Raw genomic sequence first — 19,727 nt, forward strand, 5'->3', positions numbered from 1 at the left:
CTGCAACCACTACCTGGCATGAGATAAGATAACCTTTATTTTCTTATATATTATTTTTCCCGATCCTATTTTAATAAGATCAACTTGCTACTAACACCTTTGCATCGGCAAAAACAGATAGTCGAAAGTGTGTCTGTCCAAGTAGCGAGTTGCCACTGCGGCATTTCCATTGGCAAAAGCCAGAGACGACGAGGCCGTCCAGACCGCTCGTTCCATTCACTGAGGTTGGGTTTAATAGAAAAGCAAGAATATAAAGCACAAGGCTTGTCGGCAGAGATCACGTTTGACGCCGACGTTTGGTCTCTTCCTTTAGCTGCCTGAACAGCGTCAATCACCTGCATGAGTACACGTCTGAATATACGCTGACGCTTGACAAGCGAGTCCGAAGAGTTGGGTGAAACATTTGAATGTGGCTATACAAATATGTCGCTCTGACTTATAAAGGCAAGGTTAGTTTTCACTTTTCAGTAACATAAATTAGATATTGTCTGCAGTTCTTTAAATGTGGCCAGATAATTGGCAAGCTCTCATATCCCCCCGCCCCCCAAAAATGCACCCAGAATGTATTTACAGCGCTCGACTTTTTCCACATTGTTTACATTCTATCCTCCCCACAACACATCATCGTGGCGTGAAAGAAGTTGTTTTTCATTTCTTTTTCTAAAGTTAGCCCAAACTGAAACAAAGACATTTGATTAAAAAGTCAGCCAATTCATTTGGACTCCACTTGCGTCAAACCAAAACACAAGTTAATAGAAGTTCTTTCGTTGAAAATGTTGTGGGTAGATCCACATTTTGAGTCTTGATCCAGTTTGGTCCTTGGATCCTTACCAAAGTTTTTAACATTTTTGAAAAGTTCCTCAAAGTCTGTTTATAATAATACTTTATTGCAAAAGTATTTATTTTTGCTGAATTTGAAATCATCCAAAAAAAAAAAAAATATATATATATATATGTATAGAGAGAGAGAGAGAGAGGTTGCAATTATGACGCGAACTGGAATAAAATGTGGAAAAAGTGAACCGCTATGAATCCTTTCTAGATGTGCGACATATATACATTCATATTACAAACATGTCCCAGGTCTTGAAGGACGCAGCAGAGATGGAGTCCCTTTGAAATGAGGCGGCTTTTTTCTTTCCTCTCCAAGAGGTGGCGGCGTTCCGGGCGGCATTCTGAGCGGCAAGCTGCGCCTGGGTGGCTAGGGGCCGCTGCTCCGGGGCAGGCTGATCATCCCGGGCGGATGAACCGGGAAGGCGTACGGGTTCGGGGGATCTTTGGGCCTCTGGGAAAAGTGCACAAGCAGATCCATTTCAACTCTTGAATCTTTCTTTAGGCGGCAACGTGACTCCTGCCAGTTACTCGTGACTCCTGCCACCTTTGAGCCACGCGGTCACGAAAGCGGCAGCAGCGTGAGTTTTGGCCCGTTTGTTTTACTCACCTGGGCTTGACCGTTCCAGCAGAAGAAGGTCGACTGCAACGCTCCGTTTTCAGCGTGACGCTCCGGTCGGGACGCTCCCGTTTCCCACGCGTCGCCGAGGGCGGGAAGCTGCGTCTGGCGGGCCGCTGCGGCGGGGGGCCGTGCTTCCCCGACCTCGTGCGGCAGGGCGAAGCCTGCGCTCGGAGCGCTGACGTGGGCTAGTCCCATATACGGGGGGGGCTGGGGGAGACCGGGGCCAGAATTGGCCAAGTGTTCATACATGCAGCTGCCGGAAAACCGCGGGCCGCTTGCGTCCGTGCGGGGGCGGGGCCACGCGGCCTGTCGGGAGGGATTCGAGTGGGCGCCCGCTAGATCGGTGTCGGGGGTCACCGTTGAAGGTCGCCAGGCCGTCTCAAAACGGCAGGGGCGGGAGGGAACGCCGCGGCGGAAAGGCGTGTCGCTCGCAGGCCAGTGTCCAAGATGAGAGTCGGGAGCGGGTTCCGCACCGGAAAACAACACGCCCGAAAGAACTTCTGGCCCAAACTCTAACAAGCCGGCAGAGTCAGGGGAAGCCCGAAGAGAGCTTTCGCCTCCCGCGCTTTTCAATCCGAGGGCCTCCTCCACATAGGCAAAGACGTCGCTGGCCAGGATGTGATCCAAGTCTCGGTTCTGGTTCATCCTGAGCAGCGTGTTCTCCCACTCCCTCAGCTCGCGTCGCTCTACCTCCAGATCGTCCAGGCCACCGTCACCCAGGTCTCCCAGGATCTGCTCCAGCGAGTCCAGCACGGGGTGCGACGTCGAGCCGCACGTCTCTTCCAGCTGACCCGGAACGCTGAGCAGCGCGCGGCTGTCCGAGAAGGCTCGCTCCAGAGGCTGCTCCGGGTCGCTTTCGTCTACTTGGGAGAAGTCGGTGAGTCGGGGGGCGGCGTCCTGGGAATAAAGCGAGCGGTCTTGCCGGTGTAAGGATCCTAAGACGGAACTGGGATCCAGAGGACTTTCTCCCCGGGCGCCGGCCGGGGCCGGGATGGTGAAGGCATCCAGGGAAAGGTCATACAGGACGCCTTCTCCCGTGGCTAAGTTGAAGGGCAGTTGCTGTCTTCTCTGCTGGAGGTGCTCCTCTCCCTCTTCATTCCTGCGAGGCAGTTTGGCATTTTTCATTCAAGCACATCCCAAGAGGAAAAATCATCTCGGATCTCTCGGCCCGGGGGCCCCCATCGTGATCGCAAGTTTCAAGGAGAGAGCTTCATTTTCCAAATTCAGAATTGTTGAGGGTTGCTTACGTTAGCGGCTTCTGACGGGCGATGATGAAGTCCGGCCGTCCGTCTTTGAAGACCACGCGGGCGGTGGCTTGTACCCACAACCACTGTCCCGTCCTGGTGAGCAGCCGGAAGAAAGTGAAGCCGCTGTCTCCCGTCTTGATCACTTTCGGCCGCGGGAAGAAAGGAACCAAATTAGATCGCGAGTCAAGTGACGGGAATTCGTCTCGGGGGGCGGGGGAGACTCGGCAACGTACTCTTGAGGTGGTTGTCGGCGCAGTACATCATGTCGGCGGCGTGAACAAACTGATAGCCGGAACCCGGGGTGATCAGCTCGGTTTCAGTGTAACCCAACACCAGTTTGCCCCTGACAAGAGCACCGATGCGGATTTTCGTGGCGATACAATTCCAAAATGGTGGAAAACAATAACAAACTACTACTTTGTCGCCACGCCACCGGCGATTGAACGAAATCGTTCAGCCCGGCTCGTAAGTCGGGGCGGCGCCGGATGCGACGCATCGGGTCTCGGTACCTGGTGTCCACGGCCATGGGGGCAAAGTCCATCCGGTGTTTGGACTGGAAAATGAGAGTCCTTGTGCGGATCTCCATGACGGGCGGCGGCTGCAGAGGCGTGGCCACGGCGAACAGGGCCAGCAGAGGATTCCCCTCGGGGCCGCCGTCCTCCCGCAGGTACTTCAGGTGGCCGGAGAATTTTAAAGCCTGAGAGGAGGAAAGTCATGCCGACGTGAAAAAAGCTCATTTGAGGCTTCGCAGCCGTTTGGATTGGATTGCATGCAATTTTATTTTCAAATGTGCTGAATGCGTACATACAGCGCAGATGAAAATTTCTTTCCTCTCAAAATAAAACAAAGAGTTACAACACAGTGACTATACGTTGGCCTGTTTTGGTGTCGGAACTTTCAGCTCCTCGTTTGAGAAAAAGCAAGACGGCCAAAGTGTACTCAAAACTCGGAATAGTTGGATGTGGGGAAATCCATCAATCGTAGAGACGGTCAAAATGTGCAAGCTAACAAGCCTTTTAAGGTTCCTCCTGTAATTCCGGCCGATACTTGTCGAACAAAAACTTTTTATGAGTCGCGTATCAGTCACCAGGAATCCGGAGGTGTTGTCCAGAAGGCAGCGCAGGCGACAGCAGAAGTTCCTCTCCAGGAAGAAGGAGTTCTCCGGAGGCAGGAGACTGAACGAGCTGCTCTTTGTCACTTTTACGGCAGAGCAGCGAAAATGTCATCATCGTCATCGTCATCGTCATCGTCGGGTTTTCCTTCGAACTTACGGGCGTCCGCTCCGGTCTCGCCGAGGTGGACGCCGAGCTTCAGCTGGCAGTTGAACAATTCTCTGTCGTCGATGTGGATCAGGTCAAAGACGCTCTGCTGCACCATGTCGGACTGAGGAGGACACCGAGACGACAAACCACGAATGTCCATCCGTCCGCGCAGGGACGCACGGCACGCTCGGCGAAAGAAGGCGAGTCTGACCTGATGGAAGCCGAGGAAGTCCTGGATCGTGGGCGACGTGTAGAAGATGGTGCCGTCGCCCGTCACCACCACCACGAAGCCGTTGAGCGACTGCGGAAGAGGCCGAGCCGATTAGCGCCGACAACGGCGGGGAGAAACGCGCCCGCCCGTTAGCGACGGCCTCGCACCTTCAGGAGGAACTCGCCCTCGGAGAAGCCGACGCCGTCCAGCGACACCGACCGCCCGTCGCCGTTGGGGGGGCGGAGCCCCACGCATTTCCTGTGCTGCGCTGCGAAGAAAGTTAAGACGTTTCAAACGGATTCTTGGCGCCGTGGAACGCTGCGCCTCCGCGCCGCGAGGCCAACGCGAGAACCCGGGTCGTCCGCCGCGCCGCCCGCATCCGATTAGTTGGACGGATTTTTGGACTTTTGTCATAGTCGCTGCTTAACTCATTCAGTACCAGCCAATTCTAGACCAAGTCTGAAAAGACGTTTAAAAACGTCTTTGGGAGCGAATGAGTTAATGGGCTCTCGCTCAAAACACGGCCGTGCGACTTCCAGTCAATGTCATGTGTTGCTTTCGCACATCTGCGGCGAGGCTCTACATGGATAAACGTTGCCTCTACTGAGGGCTCGGGCCCCACCGTCCAGAAAATCACGTCAGGGCCCCTCGAATGAGCAAAAGTATTCCAGTAGTTGTAGGGAAGCCGAGGGATGTTTTTGCCGTTCGGGACAAATGAGACTGGCTCGTTCAAGGAAAGGACCTCTTTGAGGGTTAATCTAATCTCCCGTCGGTTCAACAATGACTCCTTTTCCCTTACGGTAATGACTGTATGGCACGCAAGGCAGCTTCCTCATCCCCGCCCCCCCTCCCTCCCCCCCCCTCCTCCTCCCGCTCGCTGCGCCTGGCTTTTTCAAAACAAACCCGCTTGATCGGCCGCTCATCTCGAGAAGCGGGCGTCACGTGACCGCAAGAATCCTCCCGTTTGTTGTTGTAGCAGGAGCCCGCTCGGGGGACGGCTTCCAACTGCCGAGTTCGTCTTTCAGGGCTTCGAACGATTCGCCTCGGACGCCGATCCGACGTCCGCGCCCTCCAAGCAAGCGCCTCCGTAATTGGTGGAGCGCCGCACTGTTCCGCCACGGCGAAAACGCGTTCTCTTTAAGCTCTCGATGCCAAAAACTTGACCGCATGTGCGCTCCTGCTACCGGGAGCCTCTTTCGATTAGAGATGGTGCACATCGGAGGCGTGGTTTTGACTAATCGACTATCAAAGGACTTTACAATCGATTATTCTCTCACATCATTTAACCAAACACAATCGGATAAAATTTGATTTGCATTTTTCTGTTGATGATCCAATTATGGTTTATTTGGTTTGGTTTGTTTATCGATAAAAAAAAAAAACGATGCAACGATGAAAGAATATCACATAAAAGGGGACTAACGTCCTCGGCAGCATTTTTGAAACCGATTCAGTTTCTGGTGTTTTCCAAAGTAAAAGCAGATGCTTGCAAACGGCCTGCTTTGACTAAACACAAAAGAATGACTCGAAAAATGAATGAAGAATTACCGTACAGTTGAGAGAAGGAAAGGAGGGCAAATTTAAGTGGGGGGAAAAAAAGGCCTTTAAATGGTTACTTGAGTATTGCCTATTCATTTGATTTTCGATTAGATGTGAATGAAAGCGCAAACAATACAAATTGAAAAAAAAAGACAAGTAAAATAAAAAACACCATTCGCGGGTCCTCCGTGACCACGTTTGTTTTCTCGTCTTCGCATTTGCGGAAAGCTCCGCAGATTCCTCACGAAACATCGCGTCAGACGGAAAAGAAGCGCTCGCGCGGCTTCGGGCACAAACGGTGTCCACATTGGCGCTTTCTTGATCCCATGCGGGAAATTACAAGAAGCTTACTTATCAGGCTGGAATGAGTTGGAAAGCGTTGGAGCACAAGGCGCCACGCCGAACCTTACTGTGGAAGTAACTCTTGACTTTGAGGTATCCCACGCTGAGCCGCAGCACCGACAGCTTGTCCAGGCGGTTGCGGATCTCCTCGGAGAACGGCAGCAGGCCGGTCAGGCGCTCCAGCTCCACATTGAGGCGGTCCCGATGCCGCTTGGACGGGTTGGTCTTCACGGGCGGAGGCGCGGCACTGGACGACAACAACAACAACGCGAGGGGTTCAGTGGGACCAAAACCACACATCTTCCTTCCTCCCACATGGAAAGATGAACCAGGCTATTTAATGACAGAGTCAGCGCCACTCTAAATTACAGTGCAATACTGTGGTCCACTGCTTTAGTGCAGTCATTGAAGCAATCTTTTTTTTTGGGGGGGGGGCACTGAAAAAGGGCGGCTTTTGTGTTTAAACCAGAGTAACACGAGAAGTCCTTTGTCACCACCTTGGTGCTAGGGAACTATGTCGAATGAGCGGAGCCTTTGACAAAAGTAGTGCTTAACCACTCTCTTGGTACCAAGGAATTCGTGTTGAACTGAGGTGAGGAATTCCACTTAGATTACAATGGTGCTTTGCCAGATCACCTGCATTGGAGTTGAGGAGCTTCATTTCAACCAAAGTACTGTACTGCTTTGCCAAAATCTTGGTGACAAGGAACCAAGTTGGACTTGAGGGCCTTCGTGTTGACAAAACTAGCGATTTGCCACCAGGTAATGGCATCAACAGGCAAATTACTGTATTACCCTCCTTGGGAGGACGTCAATTACTCGTGGAAAGGCTTGGCCCTTAGGACGCGGTTCAGCCAGCCAGTTAGCTAAAGGGGGGCGAGAGACACGACTGATGGTGCTCCCTATCAACGACCTCAATGAAAACCCATCGGAGACTGCAATGACACGTCAGGGTTTGGGAAACTCCCTAATGCCCCCCCCCCTGCAAAATAGAAAAACAGGGTTATGTCCAGCAGGTTTTTGATATAATTTATTTCATAAAAAATATCTTTCCTTCTTCATTGTCCTGATTTTTTATTTTGGGAGAGGGAGGCACCCCCGTGTGCCTTATTGCGAAACACGGACAAAGCTGACCACATTGTGGTTATGACGCCAACGTTACAATAACTGTGGCACGATGACGTAGCTGACTTGTTGATGGACGACGGCGACAGAAAACACTTGTTAGAAGTCAACGAGTGACTACGCAAGTGTAAAGAGTGCGGATTTGAGCACGTACTTCTTCTGAATGGGCTTTTTCCTCCTCTTCACCGCGTAGACGCCAACATTTCCCTGCATGGTGGCGCTCGGGTTAGTTACAGTTGAGGTTCACTTTACTTCAACGGGAGGAAGGCAACTAGTGTCCTCCGAAGTCGCATTTAACACCGATATCCGGATTCCTCGACGCCTCCGGAAGCGGATTTTCATCAGCGGCGTCTCCACTTTGATATGTAATCCTAACCACTCGACTCGAGCCGAGGGAAAGAACATTCACAAGAGCATGTCAAAAAAAAAAAAATCTCGCAAGTTTTCCAGTAGACTTGGTCGTGAGTGGACGACGGCCTCTTTTCCGCTTCGGCCAATCACGGCGCCCGATACAGGAGCAGCCGTCTAAGTCGCGCGTTGTCATTGGAGCAAACTTTCCCCTTTGTTTCGTTCCAAATCAACAAACGCCAAATAGACTTTTTCAGTACCCTTGTAGATGCTCTACACGCAAAACTAATTAATCTATCGCTTAATTGTATTTTTGAGGTGAGAGTGTTTAGCTAGAGTTGTACGATAGTGACGCCGCTTCCTGTGACCCGGGTTTGGTTTCGTACGACATCGCCCCCGAGCGGTAATGGGCATTAATGGCAGGGACGCTGCGATCCCAATCCATCCATCCGAGCCCCGCTTTATCCTCACGAGGGTCGCGGACGTGCTGGAGCCTCTCCCAGCTGACTTTGGGCGGTAGGCGGGGGACACCCTGAACCGGTTGCCGCCCAAAGACACCCGCGACTCTTGTGAGGAGAAGCGGATCAGAAAATGGATGGATGGACAATGTCAAAGTATTTGGAACACAAAAACAAACAACAAATTCAACAAACAAGAAGTGTCCAGTTGCCTTAACTTTGGCGCATTTGGACATCATGCTGCACGTCAATGCAATAAAGTTGCCAGACGCGAGAATGAGGAAACCAAGTGACGCCATCAGCTGACAGCGCTTCACGGCTGGCGATTCTCAAGTGACCTTTTGAGCTTACACGTGCCTTCTGCATTGACCCAGAGCCAGTCTCTCTCTCTCTCTCTCTCTCACACACACACAAAACCCTCAAGTGTAGTCTTTTTTTTGCTTTCCAAAGGAGGAAATGAAAGTGCAGAGATGGCTTCTGGGCCCCCGCCAGTGGCAGCTGTTGTCAAGCCAGTGAGACTTTGATTGAGGCGGGTAGGAGTTAATGAGTAACGCAGCGGAGGTGCAACCCTCAGCAGTCGAGTCACAAGAAGCAGCAAAGATCACTGCTTGCCAATTTTAGTTTTGGATATTAACCCGCAAGTGGCGTCACGATGGTGAGTGCTCAGTTATTTTTGTCCCCCTCCCTCCACCCTTCTTCTTTCTGGCCCTTTTCCTTTCCTGTGAGTGTTTTGACAGTGTCGAGGCTCGGTGGCTGACGCCCAGCTGCGGGAGAAGTTAAGAGTTTTCTTTTAGCTTGTGCCGTTCACCGATGGATTAGATTGACGCAAAAGCCCAACGCTGTACCGTTGTGAAGCAGGAAGTGTGAAGACACTCGGACTTGATCGTGCCGTAAAGTTGACACTGATAAAAACAAGAAGGTTCCGGGTTAGTATGCAAGGTCCATGAAATTGCCTTCAATACCCCCACCCTAAAAAAATAGACCTATTCGGGTATTTGAAGACTCTTAAATTGTCTGCTCGTGTCAAAAAGCATATTTTCTTTGCTTACTGCCAACACAGACATTCAACTCGTTCATGTTTCTGGAAATAGCATTAAGTCGCTCTATTGCAGTGAGGAAGAGGGCACGAGGGGGTACACGGACTTTGTCTTTAATATGATCAAAAACGGTATTCATTAGACTATTTTTACATTTGTTTTACAAAAAAACAGGTTAGGCTCGCTAAAAACACGCCTTTGGCGTTTTGGCGAAAATCCCAGCGCTCGGTCAATCGAGGCCGCAGCCTGTGGTGGCCCGTCGCTAAATCGTCTCGGGTGTTTACGAAAGGCAAACCTTTTAAGGCAATCCAACGCAGTATTTTTCAAAAATGCACTTGCTTCCTTGTAGGACTCTTGATTACAAAAATGCACGTTAGTTTCATGACGGTCTAATTTGTCTGTGATGTTTCGGAAAAAGACACATGGCGACTAAATCGTCTTCAGGTCAATCCGTTTCACAACATTGCTTCTAATGTGTAGCAAAACTCTTCCGGCGTATTCGTTTTATGACAGACTAAACCATTCTCGTTTTAAAAAAGATATATAAATCGTTTAGTTTCGTTTGCTTGCTCCTAATACGAGCGTCAGGATTGGCGTATTTTTGCTCCAATGAAGCACGACTGCGGACGCTGCGGTTAAACGATGATTCTCTGCCACGTTTGGTTCCTTGCTCTGGTGCCAAAGTAATGATTGTGTCCCAAGATTTGTACAAAATGAAAGAGCAAAAGGACAGCTAAGCTTGGACTTTGGTTGAAGTCGTCAAAGGACAAATCTTGAGCGGATTTGGAAAGATACATTGAAGAATGCTTGCTGGTCCTTAAGGTTGACGGAAAAAAAACAGATTAGATACGAGACTAAATTGTCTTTGAAAACCAGTGTTAGGTTTCTTCAAAGTGAAAACACACCAGGTTCTACTTTGACTCAATAGTCTGTGATGTTTTTGAAAGCCAGTTCATTAGTTTTGTGGACCCCCCCCCCCCATCCCCCGGCAGGCTGACCCGAACGTCCCGTCGTCCGGCTCCGCTTCTAAGCTGGAGCACGTGCAAGGTCAAGTGAACGAGGTGAAGGTCATTCTGAAGGACAACATCGACAAGGTTTTGGAGCGAGGAGACCGGCTGGACGACTTGATCGGCAAGACCGGAGACCTGCAGGCCTCTGTGAGTTTTGGACATTTGGCGTCAGGCGAGTTCTTTCGGGGGGAAATCGGCTTTTTTTTTTTTGGGTCTTTGGTACCGAGAGTTCCCGAAGACTTTCGGGTCCGGTCTGCAACTCGGAACACCGCTGATTGGAACGTTCCTAATAGAAGCGCTGCCTGGAGCGCGCACGTCTCCCATATGAATTTTTTTGGTCATTGCGCTCATGTTGCATGTACTGCGTCCGAATTCAGTTTTGGGCTTTTTTCATGTGGGGCAAAAAAGAAGATCCCGCTTAGTTTTTAACGTAGCTGACCTCACCAAGACGGGAGCAGTGCTGGAGCGCGGAGGTGCGGAGCTGGAGCAGGACGGGAGTCGTTTTCACCGGAAGCAGGACTTATCTCATTATGGCCGGGCACTGGGACAGGATTGTTTTCTGTGGGAGCGCGATGGGGACGCTATTCTCGACACCGCCCCAAACGTTTCTGGAACTCCCAAAAAAGAGCCTCTTTCGCAGGGGACGTTCTTTTGGCTGCGGGAGAATAACAAGACCATTGTTGGTAATTCAAAAGCGACGTGGCAAAAGTCAAATTACTCGGTTTGCTTTGGTGTCCTAAAGTGGCCCAAAATGCACATTTGTAAAAGTTTTGTTTCAAACGCGGTCGGCCATTTTGATGACATTGACGTTGCCGTTTGCAGGCCGACTCCTTCCAGAGAACCTCCGCGCGGGTGGCCAGGAAGTACTGGTGGAGAAACATCAAAATGCTCGTCATCATTGGCGCGATCGTGCTGATCGTCCTCATCCTCATCATCCTGGCTGCCACCAAAGTCATCTAATCGGTGCACGCCGCCGTTTTGGATGAATTGAAAGGCAACGAGGGGGAAGCCTGTTTGAGAAGAATCGAGCGATTAATCAAACGCCTGCAGCTGAAGGTCCATGTACATTTTTTTTGGGGGGGGGGGGGGGGGTCCCTCACGAGTAAGACAATCTGGTACACGCACAACCGACTTCTGCATTCAGCAAAACAAGTGAAAACACTTCCTTCCGGCACACGTAAATGGCGAAAGCCCGGTGAGGCCGACTGGAACGAAGATGATCGTAAAAGAAGTGCAAACGTCTTGCTCTAACTTGGTGCATTAGCTCAAAAAAAAGAACACAGTACTAATCTGAATAGTGACATTAAGAATGGAAGCCAATGTGGTTACATTAATCGGACCTTTTATTGAACATGAGCTGATCAAAACAATACACTGCAATCATTTGCACTCTCGAGCGCAAATCACATTGTCAAAGCCATTCCTGACTGTCTCGCAAACTCTTTTTGTTTTTTCAAGCCAGAACTGGCCCGAGCTAACGATTCGGCACTGCCTCTCACTGGTGATTTCTTTGGGGACCATGTCCAGCCTACAAAAAGTATGTCATCAGACCAAACTGGTACACTTCTATGCTCGTAACACTGCAAGGCCCATCGAGTAAGCAGGGCCCATGCTAGCAGCCTCCTTGGCCCCACCCCCCTCCCAAAAAGCCACAAGTAAGACAGAATTCCAAAAAACGCGTACTACGATGCTCTCTGGCTGCACTTGTTAGTTAAGGACACGAAGGGCAAAGCGTAGACTAGTCCATGGACCTCAAGCTGGATATGGAATAAATGCTCATAGAAATTGTTGGCATCACACTCTTCCTGCTGCCTCTGTGCCATGTTGACCCGCAAAAATATCCCCCCCCCCCAAAAAAAAAAAATCATTTTATTGTTTCCTCACGCTTACATTGAATACATTTTGTGTGTGTATATATACCAATGTTGTATAGGGCTAATGAACAGAATGTGATAAATGTGCATCTGCATTTGTAAATAAGTGTCGACCTAATCATAAAGCCTTAAAAAAAAACGGAGAAAGGGGCTAAAACTCCTTTAAATGCAGGCAAAAATCAAACCGGGGGTGGAAAAAATAAGTGTCAGATTCACGGAACACTCCAGAAAATAAAGAGTAAATATGGGCTCTTCGGTTTGTTTGTTTTTTTTTTCTTTTCTTACAATCGGCAACGAGCGCTTGGTGGCCTCTCCGCCGCCCCCGTCAGCCGCCGTCCTCTTGCCCCGCCGCACCTGAGAAAAGACGCGCACACGTCAGAGCCGGCGCACAGCGCAACCGAACAGGAATCCCCCGTGTGCCAAAAAGGTCAATAGACGTAATTGATATATTAACATTAAAACACGTTAAATAGAAAAGCAATCTTGAGGACGACTAGAAGAAAAACTGGTCATTACAAAAAATAAAAATAAAAATCCAAAAGGGAAACACTGCGTGCAAATGTCTGTCAATGTGGCAATTCTTGTGGCTTTACATTGGATACGTCTACTTTTACAGAAAAGTTACAGAAAGTCAGTTATACAGAGGAGAAGACATGTCGAAGAAAGCAAACGTGATCCCCCAACACAATGGCGGCGTCCAGAGAAGCTGTTAGCTCATGGACAAGAGACAAAAGCATCAGGAGTGCAGAAAGATTAACAACCGCTTGGCCGTAGTACCCTTTGGAGAGCAAATACTTAATTACAAATAATCATTACTTGTGGTGGGGGCCTGTAAAAAAAAAAAAATTGACGGAAATTTAACCACATACAAGCGGCGCCTCGAGATAACGGGTTTCATTCATTCCTTGACCATGCTCGGATCGTGAAAGTACATTCCGGACACCCCGGCCAACCAAAAGAAAAAAACCAACGCAAATGTTTGCAATGTCTTTGCAAACTTTTAGCGCTTTATAATGCACACGGTCGTTAACAATGACTTTGAAATCGTTTCTGCCACTTTTTTTCCTTCAATTCAATTGATATTGTGCTGCTCCCCGGTGCATGCCACTTGACCTCCTGGGTCCAGTATAATATGAAAATACGGATACAGTGGACCCCCCAGATAATTGCATTTGGGGGGGGACCCCATTTTGTCAACAATTACTGACCCCCCTGCCCCCGAATAAATAAGTGGTGTCCGAGGTATACCTCGACACGGTCACTCCTCAGTAAGCAGCAAGAATAGGCGTCATTCTTAAACAGAGGGTAAAGTACAAATAGCAGTACAGGTATCGTATCGTTATATTATCTGTCTACATGTGTTGCTCCAGTACTGTGGTCAACTTTCCATTGGTTGAAAGATGATGTCACCACGCACACATGCAAGTCGTTCGCTCGACAGGGGGTATTTTAGCCTGTTTGTTAGCACGAAGCTAAACGTAGTAGTTCACCAAAGCTGAATGTATGTGGTTCTCTTTTACGTTTCGTTTGGAAATCAACGTCATCTGGGAGTGGCAAACAGCTCGAAACCGCCTTTAAAAAAATAAAATAAATAAAAAACGGAAAATCGGCCTATCGTCTGCGCCGTCACTCGTATCTCGAGGCACCACTGTACATCTTTCTCAAACAACTCAAAAACGAGATGAAGCAAAATTGGAGGAAAAAAATGGCAACATCGTATCCCTTTTTTTTTTTTTTTGGTTTTGTTGTTTTCATTTTGAGTTGATATACAGGATGTTGTGAGACCATACCAAACGGCAGCAAGCGAGAGCGTATGCGTCTCGTACCCGGTCCGCATTGAGCGGGCCCTGAGAGTATCTGGAGTCAGCTCATGGCCTGCAAGGAAGCTCCGCTGGCAGGTACAAACAAGGTATGTCAGAGTTAGGAAAGACAACATACTTCCTCTTTTTTTTTTTCTTTCGCTTTTCCGTGAACTGTACATCCATTACTGCAGTAGTAGTAGTAGTAGTAGTAGTAGTGGTTTACCTGTTAACGTTACAGTTAAAAAAAGAAGAGACCAAAACAAACAAGGTGCAAAGGAGGCTGCAGGTGTTAAAATAATCGCCCCCGTGTAGCCTCTACGTTACCAAAAGGAAAATATCAATGACAACATAATATTATCAAACAGTTAAATCAACAGGACTACTTTTTTTTTTTTACATCTTACGGGAAAGTGCGGGCGTGTCGGAGCGGACATACCTACTTGTGTCCTTTGAGGCGACCCCGAGCGCTTTAGTACGGTCGGTAACTGTTGCTGTGAACGGGGCGCCGCGGGGACTTGCCGTAGCCGACCGGCTCATCTACAGATGAGGGCACAAAACCACAAAACAATAATAACAAGAGTAAAACCAAAACAAGAAGCAAAAACAGTTCCAAATCGCCACATATCTAACAAAGTCCCCCCCCCCCCATGTTGTGCAGTATTCTGAACATTTGAGGCCGACTTGGCTTCCAGAAGCATTTCATTCCCCCCCCAAAAAAGTCGATGTTACCGCAGAGTGAGATTGGGAGTCGGCAGACTGGCTAACCGTGAGCCGGTTACGAGCCAGCCGCTGACCCGAGTGAGGCAAGTGAGGCATCCGCAAGCGGGAATCCGGTGGGGCCCCACGTGGACAATAACAACACCTGCAACTCGCCTGCAGATTTTGTCGTTGAATAATGAAGATGATTTGATTTTTTTTTTTTTTTAATCTATCCAATTACTCAATGGGACACTCGGTAGAATCATCGAGCGTAACGCTCTCATCTCCAGTCTGACCCCAAAATTGGCTTTCGAGTGAAATTTTAGGATAAACATCGAACGTCCCGTCTACTTTCATGTTGAATTTTCACCCCAAACGTCACATAATGTCCCCGTTTTGCGAGGAGTGCAAACTGACGAATAAGAAAGCAACTTCTGGAGTGTGAACCCACTTGAGTTCCAAACGGGCAATCCATCCAACAAGTGTGACATTTAATACGCAATACTCACTGGCCAGGCCCCTTTGCAACCGTTGCCGTCCCAGACGAATGCCGCAAATCCGAAGCGGCGCATTACAGACTTGGCAAAAAATTAAAAAGGGACACGTATCATGACGTAATCCAACGCAAAGCAGCACGAGAGGCTCCGTGGCGGGCGTGGGCAAATTCTGGTGGGCGCGTTTCATTTTTAAAACGCACCGAAGATGAGAGAGAGAAAAATGAAAAAATATATAATGTAACACGCTGTTACAAATGTTTTTATTTTATGGTTTTAAAAATGAATGAATTAATTTTGTTACAATCAGCTAATTACACTGGGCAGCTGCAAACGTTAATCCGAAATGCTTTTAGATGTCCCTAGACGTATTTTTGATGCCATTTTTTTCCCTAGCACAACACGTTTTTGAGATATTCATTTTTGTTGTTTTAAGTTTGACCTAGGAAGGCCTACGCAATTTACAATTCGCTGTCATTTTTAGCGATGAGGTTCCAGGAAAACAAACCCCGCCAAAAAAATTCCACCTCCTAACAGCAGGATACAATGTTTTTCACAGCGTACTCACAAATAGGGCGAGAATTCTTGCAGGCAGGGGTACTTAATTCATGAGGATTAGTCAATATATTACAAATTATCGCAACGCAAACCTGATATGCTAGAGAAAATTTTGGGGGGGAGAAGTTTACTTGTATCTCTGATATTTAAAAAAAAAAAAAAAAGTGGTGACCAGTGCTTCATGATATAGCGTGAACATTTTAAATTATTTTAATTAATATATTGGCATCTTACACCGTTAAATAGTATCTCACTCATGTTTTATTTTATGATTTATAATCAACTGCGGCTAGAATGGAGGGGGCCATATTTTGCCCACCACTGGCACGATGAAGTCAGCATCGAAATGATGAAACGCTGCAGGACAATCAACTTAACAATCAACCTTGCGGGAAAAAAAAACAGACAAAACAAAAACTAAACACTGTAATGTGCATGCCAGGCCAGCAGTCGGCGATGTCACTGTAAGTGCTTCACCATTAGCGTGTCAAAACACATTAGTGGCAAAGTCAAGTTGAATTCCGCATTGTAAACGCAAACGTCAGCAGCGCTGCGGTGTGCCATCGACTTGAGTGTGACGGTTTTTTTCAAGATTTAAATAAAAATAAAAAAAAAGGTGAAATGCTGTCGTCAATAAACATGGAAGACCACGGCAGACAGACCAAGGGTGGGTGTCATAGCAGGATTACGATGAACTATTTTCGCAATATTTACAATGGTGTTATCTGCTCTATCAAACATTATACAGGTGCATCTCACTAAGTGGGAAAGTCCATTGATTTCACCAGTTCAATTCAAAAAGCGAAACTCATTGATTCACTACACACAGAGTGTAATATTTCATGATTTTATTTTATTTTTTTATATAATTTTGATGATTGTAGCTTACAGCTAAAAAAAAATAAAAATAAAATACACCATCTCAAGAAATTAGAATGACACAATCCAAAATGATTTTTGTTAATATAGAAATTATGTAGGAATTTGCCTTGTGAAAAGAATTTTTGTTGAAAAATGTTGAAACAATTTTTGAGTTTGATATTGAACTACTGAAATAAATGGCAATATTCTAATTTATTGAGATGCACCTGTATAAGAAGAAAGAAGAAGAAGGGAAATCCCATCAAAACTGTCCTTCCATATTAGGTACAAAAAAAAAAAAAGAGAAAGAAAATAAAACCAAAAATACACTCACAATGTTAATAAAACATGTTTAGATGCAGTGTTGACATTAAAGATTGACAAGAGTGACAGTGACAATATTGATATTTGATGCGGGTGTATCGATACTGTATTGTAGCAGACAATACATCAGGATATCCATATCCCCCCACCAACAGAGCCCTCCCCCCTCCCACCCCAATCCCCCACCCTCAATAAAAATATGATCTAGTTCGTTCAAACGGTCTACAGAGATCTTCACACATGGACTTACTACTGTCGCCACCGTATCCGTAATAGTTGCCGTAACCAGAGTAATCGTAGCTGCCGTATCCGCCGTAGCCTTGATTGCCGTAGCCGTAGTTGCTGTAGCCGTGATTCCAGTAGTTGCCGTAACCCTGGTTCCAGTTGGGACCGGCACCTACGATCACATCCTCGGATCACTTAACAGCCTCGGCGACGCGCTCGGGACCGTTGATCGGCGTGCTCGTGAAACTAGCGTGGGGTGCAACGTTGTTGGTGTACGTATTTCCCAAATGCCTTTTTCAGGCAAGGACTCACCGCCTCCCCTGCCTCGAGACCTGGGCGAGTAACCTCCTCTGCCTCCCCAGTACTGCTGCTGCTGGTACTGCTCCTTGGACATGGCCACCTTCACTTCACACTGCACACCACACATCTTTTTTTTTTTTTTTTTTGTCCAGACACGCGTCCCGCCGCGGGTGACGGCGACTTACGGAGAAAGGCATTACCTTACTCAGCCCAATGTTGTGGTACTTCTTCTCCATGATGGTCTTAACCGGTTCCTCCTCCTTGAACGTGATGAAGCAGAAGCCTCTCCTTTTGTTGGTTTTGCTCTCCATGGGAAGCTCGACGGCCTCCACCTGATGGGATTCAATGGAAGTATGACTGCTGTTCGATTAACAATTTAAAAAAAAAAAAAAAAGGAGGCCTGGCACGGGTTATCGACCTCTCCAAAGGTGGCGAAGTACTCTCGGACTTTTTCCTCGGGAGTGTCTGGAGAGAGGCCGCCCACAAAGATCTTCTTGACCGGCTCCTTGCTCTTCATGGCCTTGGCTTTTTTGGGGTCAATGACCTTCCCGTTGAGTTTATGCTCCTTCTGCGCAGTGACCTGGGCAATGAAATCATCCATCCGGTCGGGATGAAAACAATCCTGATGAAGTTGCACGTCCAACGGGTCCTGGAGCATTAGTAATCCCACGGGGCTACAGGCAAGGATGGCGGGTAACCCGCTCAGATGCCTTTGGAGCATTTATTCGATACCCTTGATATGCAGCTTAAGGTCCTACTATTGGGCCAAAAGTAGCACGAAAAGGGAAAAAGGACCGTTGTCCTGCTAGTCAGCTGAACTGTCGTACTACTGGGGACAAAGAACAAACAGGACGAGACAATAGACCTTAAGCTGGATATCAAATAAATGCAAAAGTCGTTTAAGTGTCTATTCACAGCACATATATCAGCTAAGTACTCAAAAAGGCTTAATGGCAAGCGCTCATTACTCATGAGAACAAATAACACAGTAGCCCACGAATCTTCCTTGGAACATCAAGGGTATCGAACCAAATGCTCGAATGGCTTTTCAAACAATGCCGCCGTGTACCTTGTCAACACTTGCGGCCTCCTTGAAGAGGACAAAGCCGAATCCCCTGGAGCGGCCCGTCATGGGGTCCAGTTTCAGAGTGCAGTCGATAACTTCCCCAAACTTGGAGAAGTAGTCTTTCAGGTCCTTCTTGGTCGTGTCCCAGCTGAGGCCGCCGACAAACACCTTCCTATTGGCAATGTGACCATTACGGCGATGTAACTTTTATACATTCACAGGGCACGTCATGAGGTACACAACATAGCGAACGTGCTGCATTCCCAACAATCATTCTTCTCAATGAAACAGCTGCTATACTGGTGTTTCAAAAAAAAAATAATCCCAAGGTCGGTTCCCACACTCTCACCGTCAAGAAATGGGAGGCTATCTAACATGTCTTTGAAGAAATGAAAAGCGGACAACTCGCTCGCACCGTTCTCCAAATGAGACGCAAAGCTTGCTGGCTTCATGGTGTTTATTTGTCATTCCCAGGTGTGAAGTTTATATATAACTGACAAACAAAAAAGGATTTCACACCAAAGTGTTTCAGCAAAGCATCAGATTTGCCAGTTCAATGCAACACCATAATGCAAATTATTGTAATTGTTATACATCTTCAAACAGCTGCTACGTTAACATTCACGGTACAACAACAGATGCTCTGAATGTTACAACTACGAATGGTGCGTGATTGGGGACCTTCTCTGCCTCTCCTTGTTACGGAAAGTGCTATTCTTCCAGTCGACCTCGGCGGTGTCGAGCATGTTGTGGTACCACTGCTACTACACTTAAAGCATACAAGTCTAAATTCAGACAAAACAAATGGCTTTAAAAGGCCATTTAGCAGGTCAGGAAAGAGCACGCGAACACCATCTAGTACAATTGAGCGGGAGGCGGAACGTTTAATCGAATTCACTGTACAATATTTTGGCAACATTACTTGACGAGGAGCGGGCACGCGGCGCTTGAATTCCACTTGTTCTAGCCGTTGAAACATATTTAAAACATTAAAGTCTTACCCTTCATCCTCCTCATTTTTACTCGCGTCGATCCTCGCCCCGTCGGCCTCGCCCTCAGTCAGGCCGCTGTCGACGGCCGCCGCGGCCGTCATGGGGTCGTCGATGTAAGCCTCACCGTCCTCCTCCATCCTCATGATGCCCACGTCTTCACTGAACTCGCAGTCTTCCGACATGTTTGTTCCTCCTTTCCCTCTTTCTTAGCGTAGTTCTTATTTGTCGCTGGGGTTGCGTCAGTAAGGAGAAGCTAGGCTATAGGCTAGCTAAAATTCCGGAGGCTCACCGCGAGGCTAGCTGGAGAGTTAGCCTCTGAAATTGGAGCATGTACTTCAGCTTGGCCGCGGGTTACACGAAATGTTGATCTAATTCGTTTTAACTGGTAATGTTTGTCGTTTATTTACTTGGCGACGGTTCTCCTTCTTCGCCCACGTCTTCTTCGCTCAAACTGCGCTTGTCTCGGTGACGAAACACGATATACCGCAGCGCCACCGTCT

At 48.0% G+C, this 19,727-nt stretch overlaps 3 protein-coding genes across 15 annotated transcripts; 1 reads left to right on the forward strand and 2 right to left on the reverse strand.

Moving 5' to 3' along the window:
• Positions 1-210: 210 nt before the first annotated feature.
• On the reverse strand, positions 211-8,070 carry LOC147191345 (aryl hydrocarbon receptor-like). The gene is made up of 11 exons (XM_086135775.1): positions 7,334-8,070; positions 6,123-6,301; positions 4,341-4,441; positions 4,174-4,263; positions 3,972-4,083; positions 3,788-3,897; positions 3,210-3,397; positions 2,934-3,043; positions 2,701-2,842; positions 1,442-2,552; positions 211-1,285 (listed from the first exon to the last, which is right to left on the reverse strand). The coding sequence occupies exons 1-11, from the start codon at positions 7,390-7,392 to the stop codon at positions 1,202-1,204; spliced, it is 2,286 nt and encodes a 761-aa protein (XP_085991901.1). The 5' UTR covers positions 7,393-8,070; the 3' UTR covers positions 211-1,201.
• A 427-nt stretch (positions 8,071-8,497) lies between these two features.
• LOC147191346 (vesicle-associated membrane protein 8) lies at positions 8,498-12,154 on the forward strand. The gene is made up of 3 exons (XM_086135792.1): positions 8,498-8,640; positions 10,015-10,179; positions 10,855-12,154. Exons 1-3 carry the CDS (start codon positions 8,638-8,640, stop codon positions 10,990-10,992), a joined length of 306 nt encoding a protein of 101 aa, XP_085991918.1. The 5' UTR covers positions 8,498-8,637; the 3' UTR covers positions 10,993-12,154.
• LOC147191347 (heterogeneous nuclear ribonucleoprotein D0-like) lies at positions 11,358-19,674 on the reverse strand. 13 transcript variants are annotated; one of them, XR_015103577.1, is made up of 9 exons: positions 19,237-19,674; positions 18,239-18,407; positions 17,588-17,749; positions 17,370-17,501; positions 17,182-17,281; positions 16,895-17,041; positions 14,149-14,260; positions 13,733-13,797; positions 11,358-12,260 (listed from the first exon to the last, which is right to left on the reverse strand). XR_015103577.1 is itself a non-coding variant. In XM_086135784.1 (8 exons), the coding sequence occupies exons 1-7, from the start codon at positions 19,407-19,409 to the stop codon at positions 14,178-14,180; spliced, it is 966 nt and encodes a 321-aa protein (XP_085991910.1). In that variant the 5' UTR covers positions 19,410-19,674; the 3' UTR covers positions 11,358-12,260; positions 14,149-14,177. The 13 variants fall into 13 exon arrangements, 10 of the variants coding, with proteins under 10 accessions (XP_085991910.1, XP_085991908.1, XP_085991909.1 ...); XR_015103576.1 differs by having other exon boundaries at positions 14,145-14,260; XR_015103575.1 differs by having other exon boundaries at positions 13,697-13,797; positions 14,145-14,260.
• Positions 19,675-19,727: the final 53 nt, after the last annotated feature.

Source organism: Hippocampus guttulatus, chromosome 17 (assembly GCF_054856545.1).
Source record: "Hippocampus guttulatus isolate MCC_2025c chromosome 17, RoL_Hgut_1.0, whole genome shotgun sequence".
NCBI lineage: Eukaryota > Metazoa > Chordata > Actinopteri > Syngnathiformes > Syngnathidae > Hippocampus > Hippocampus guttulatus.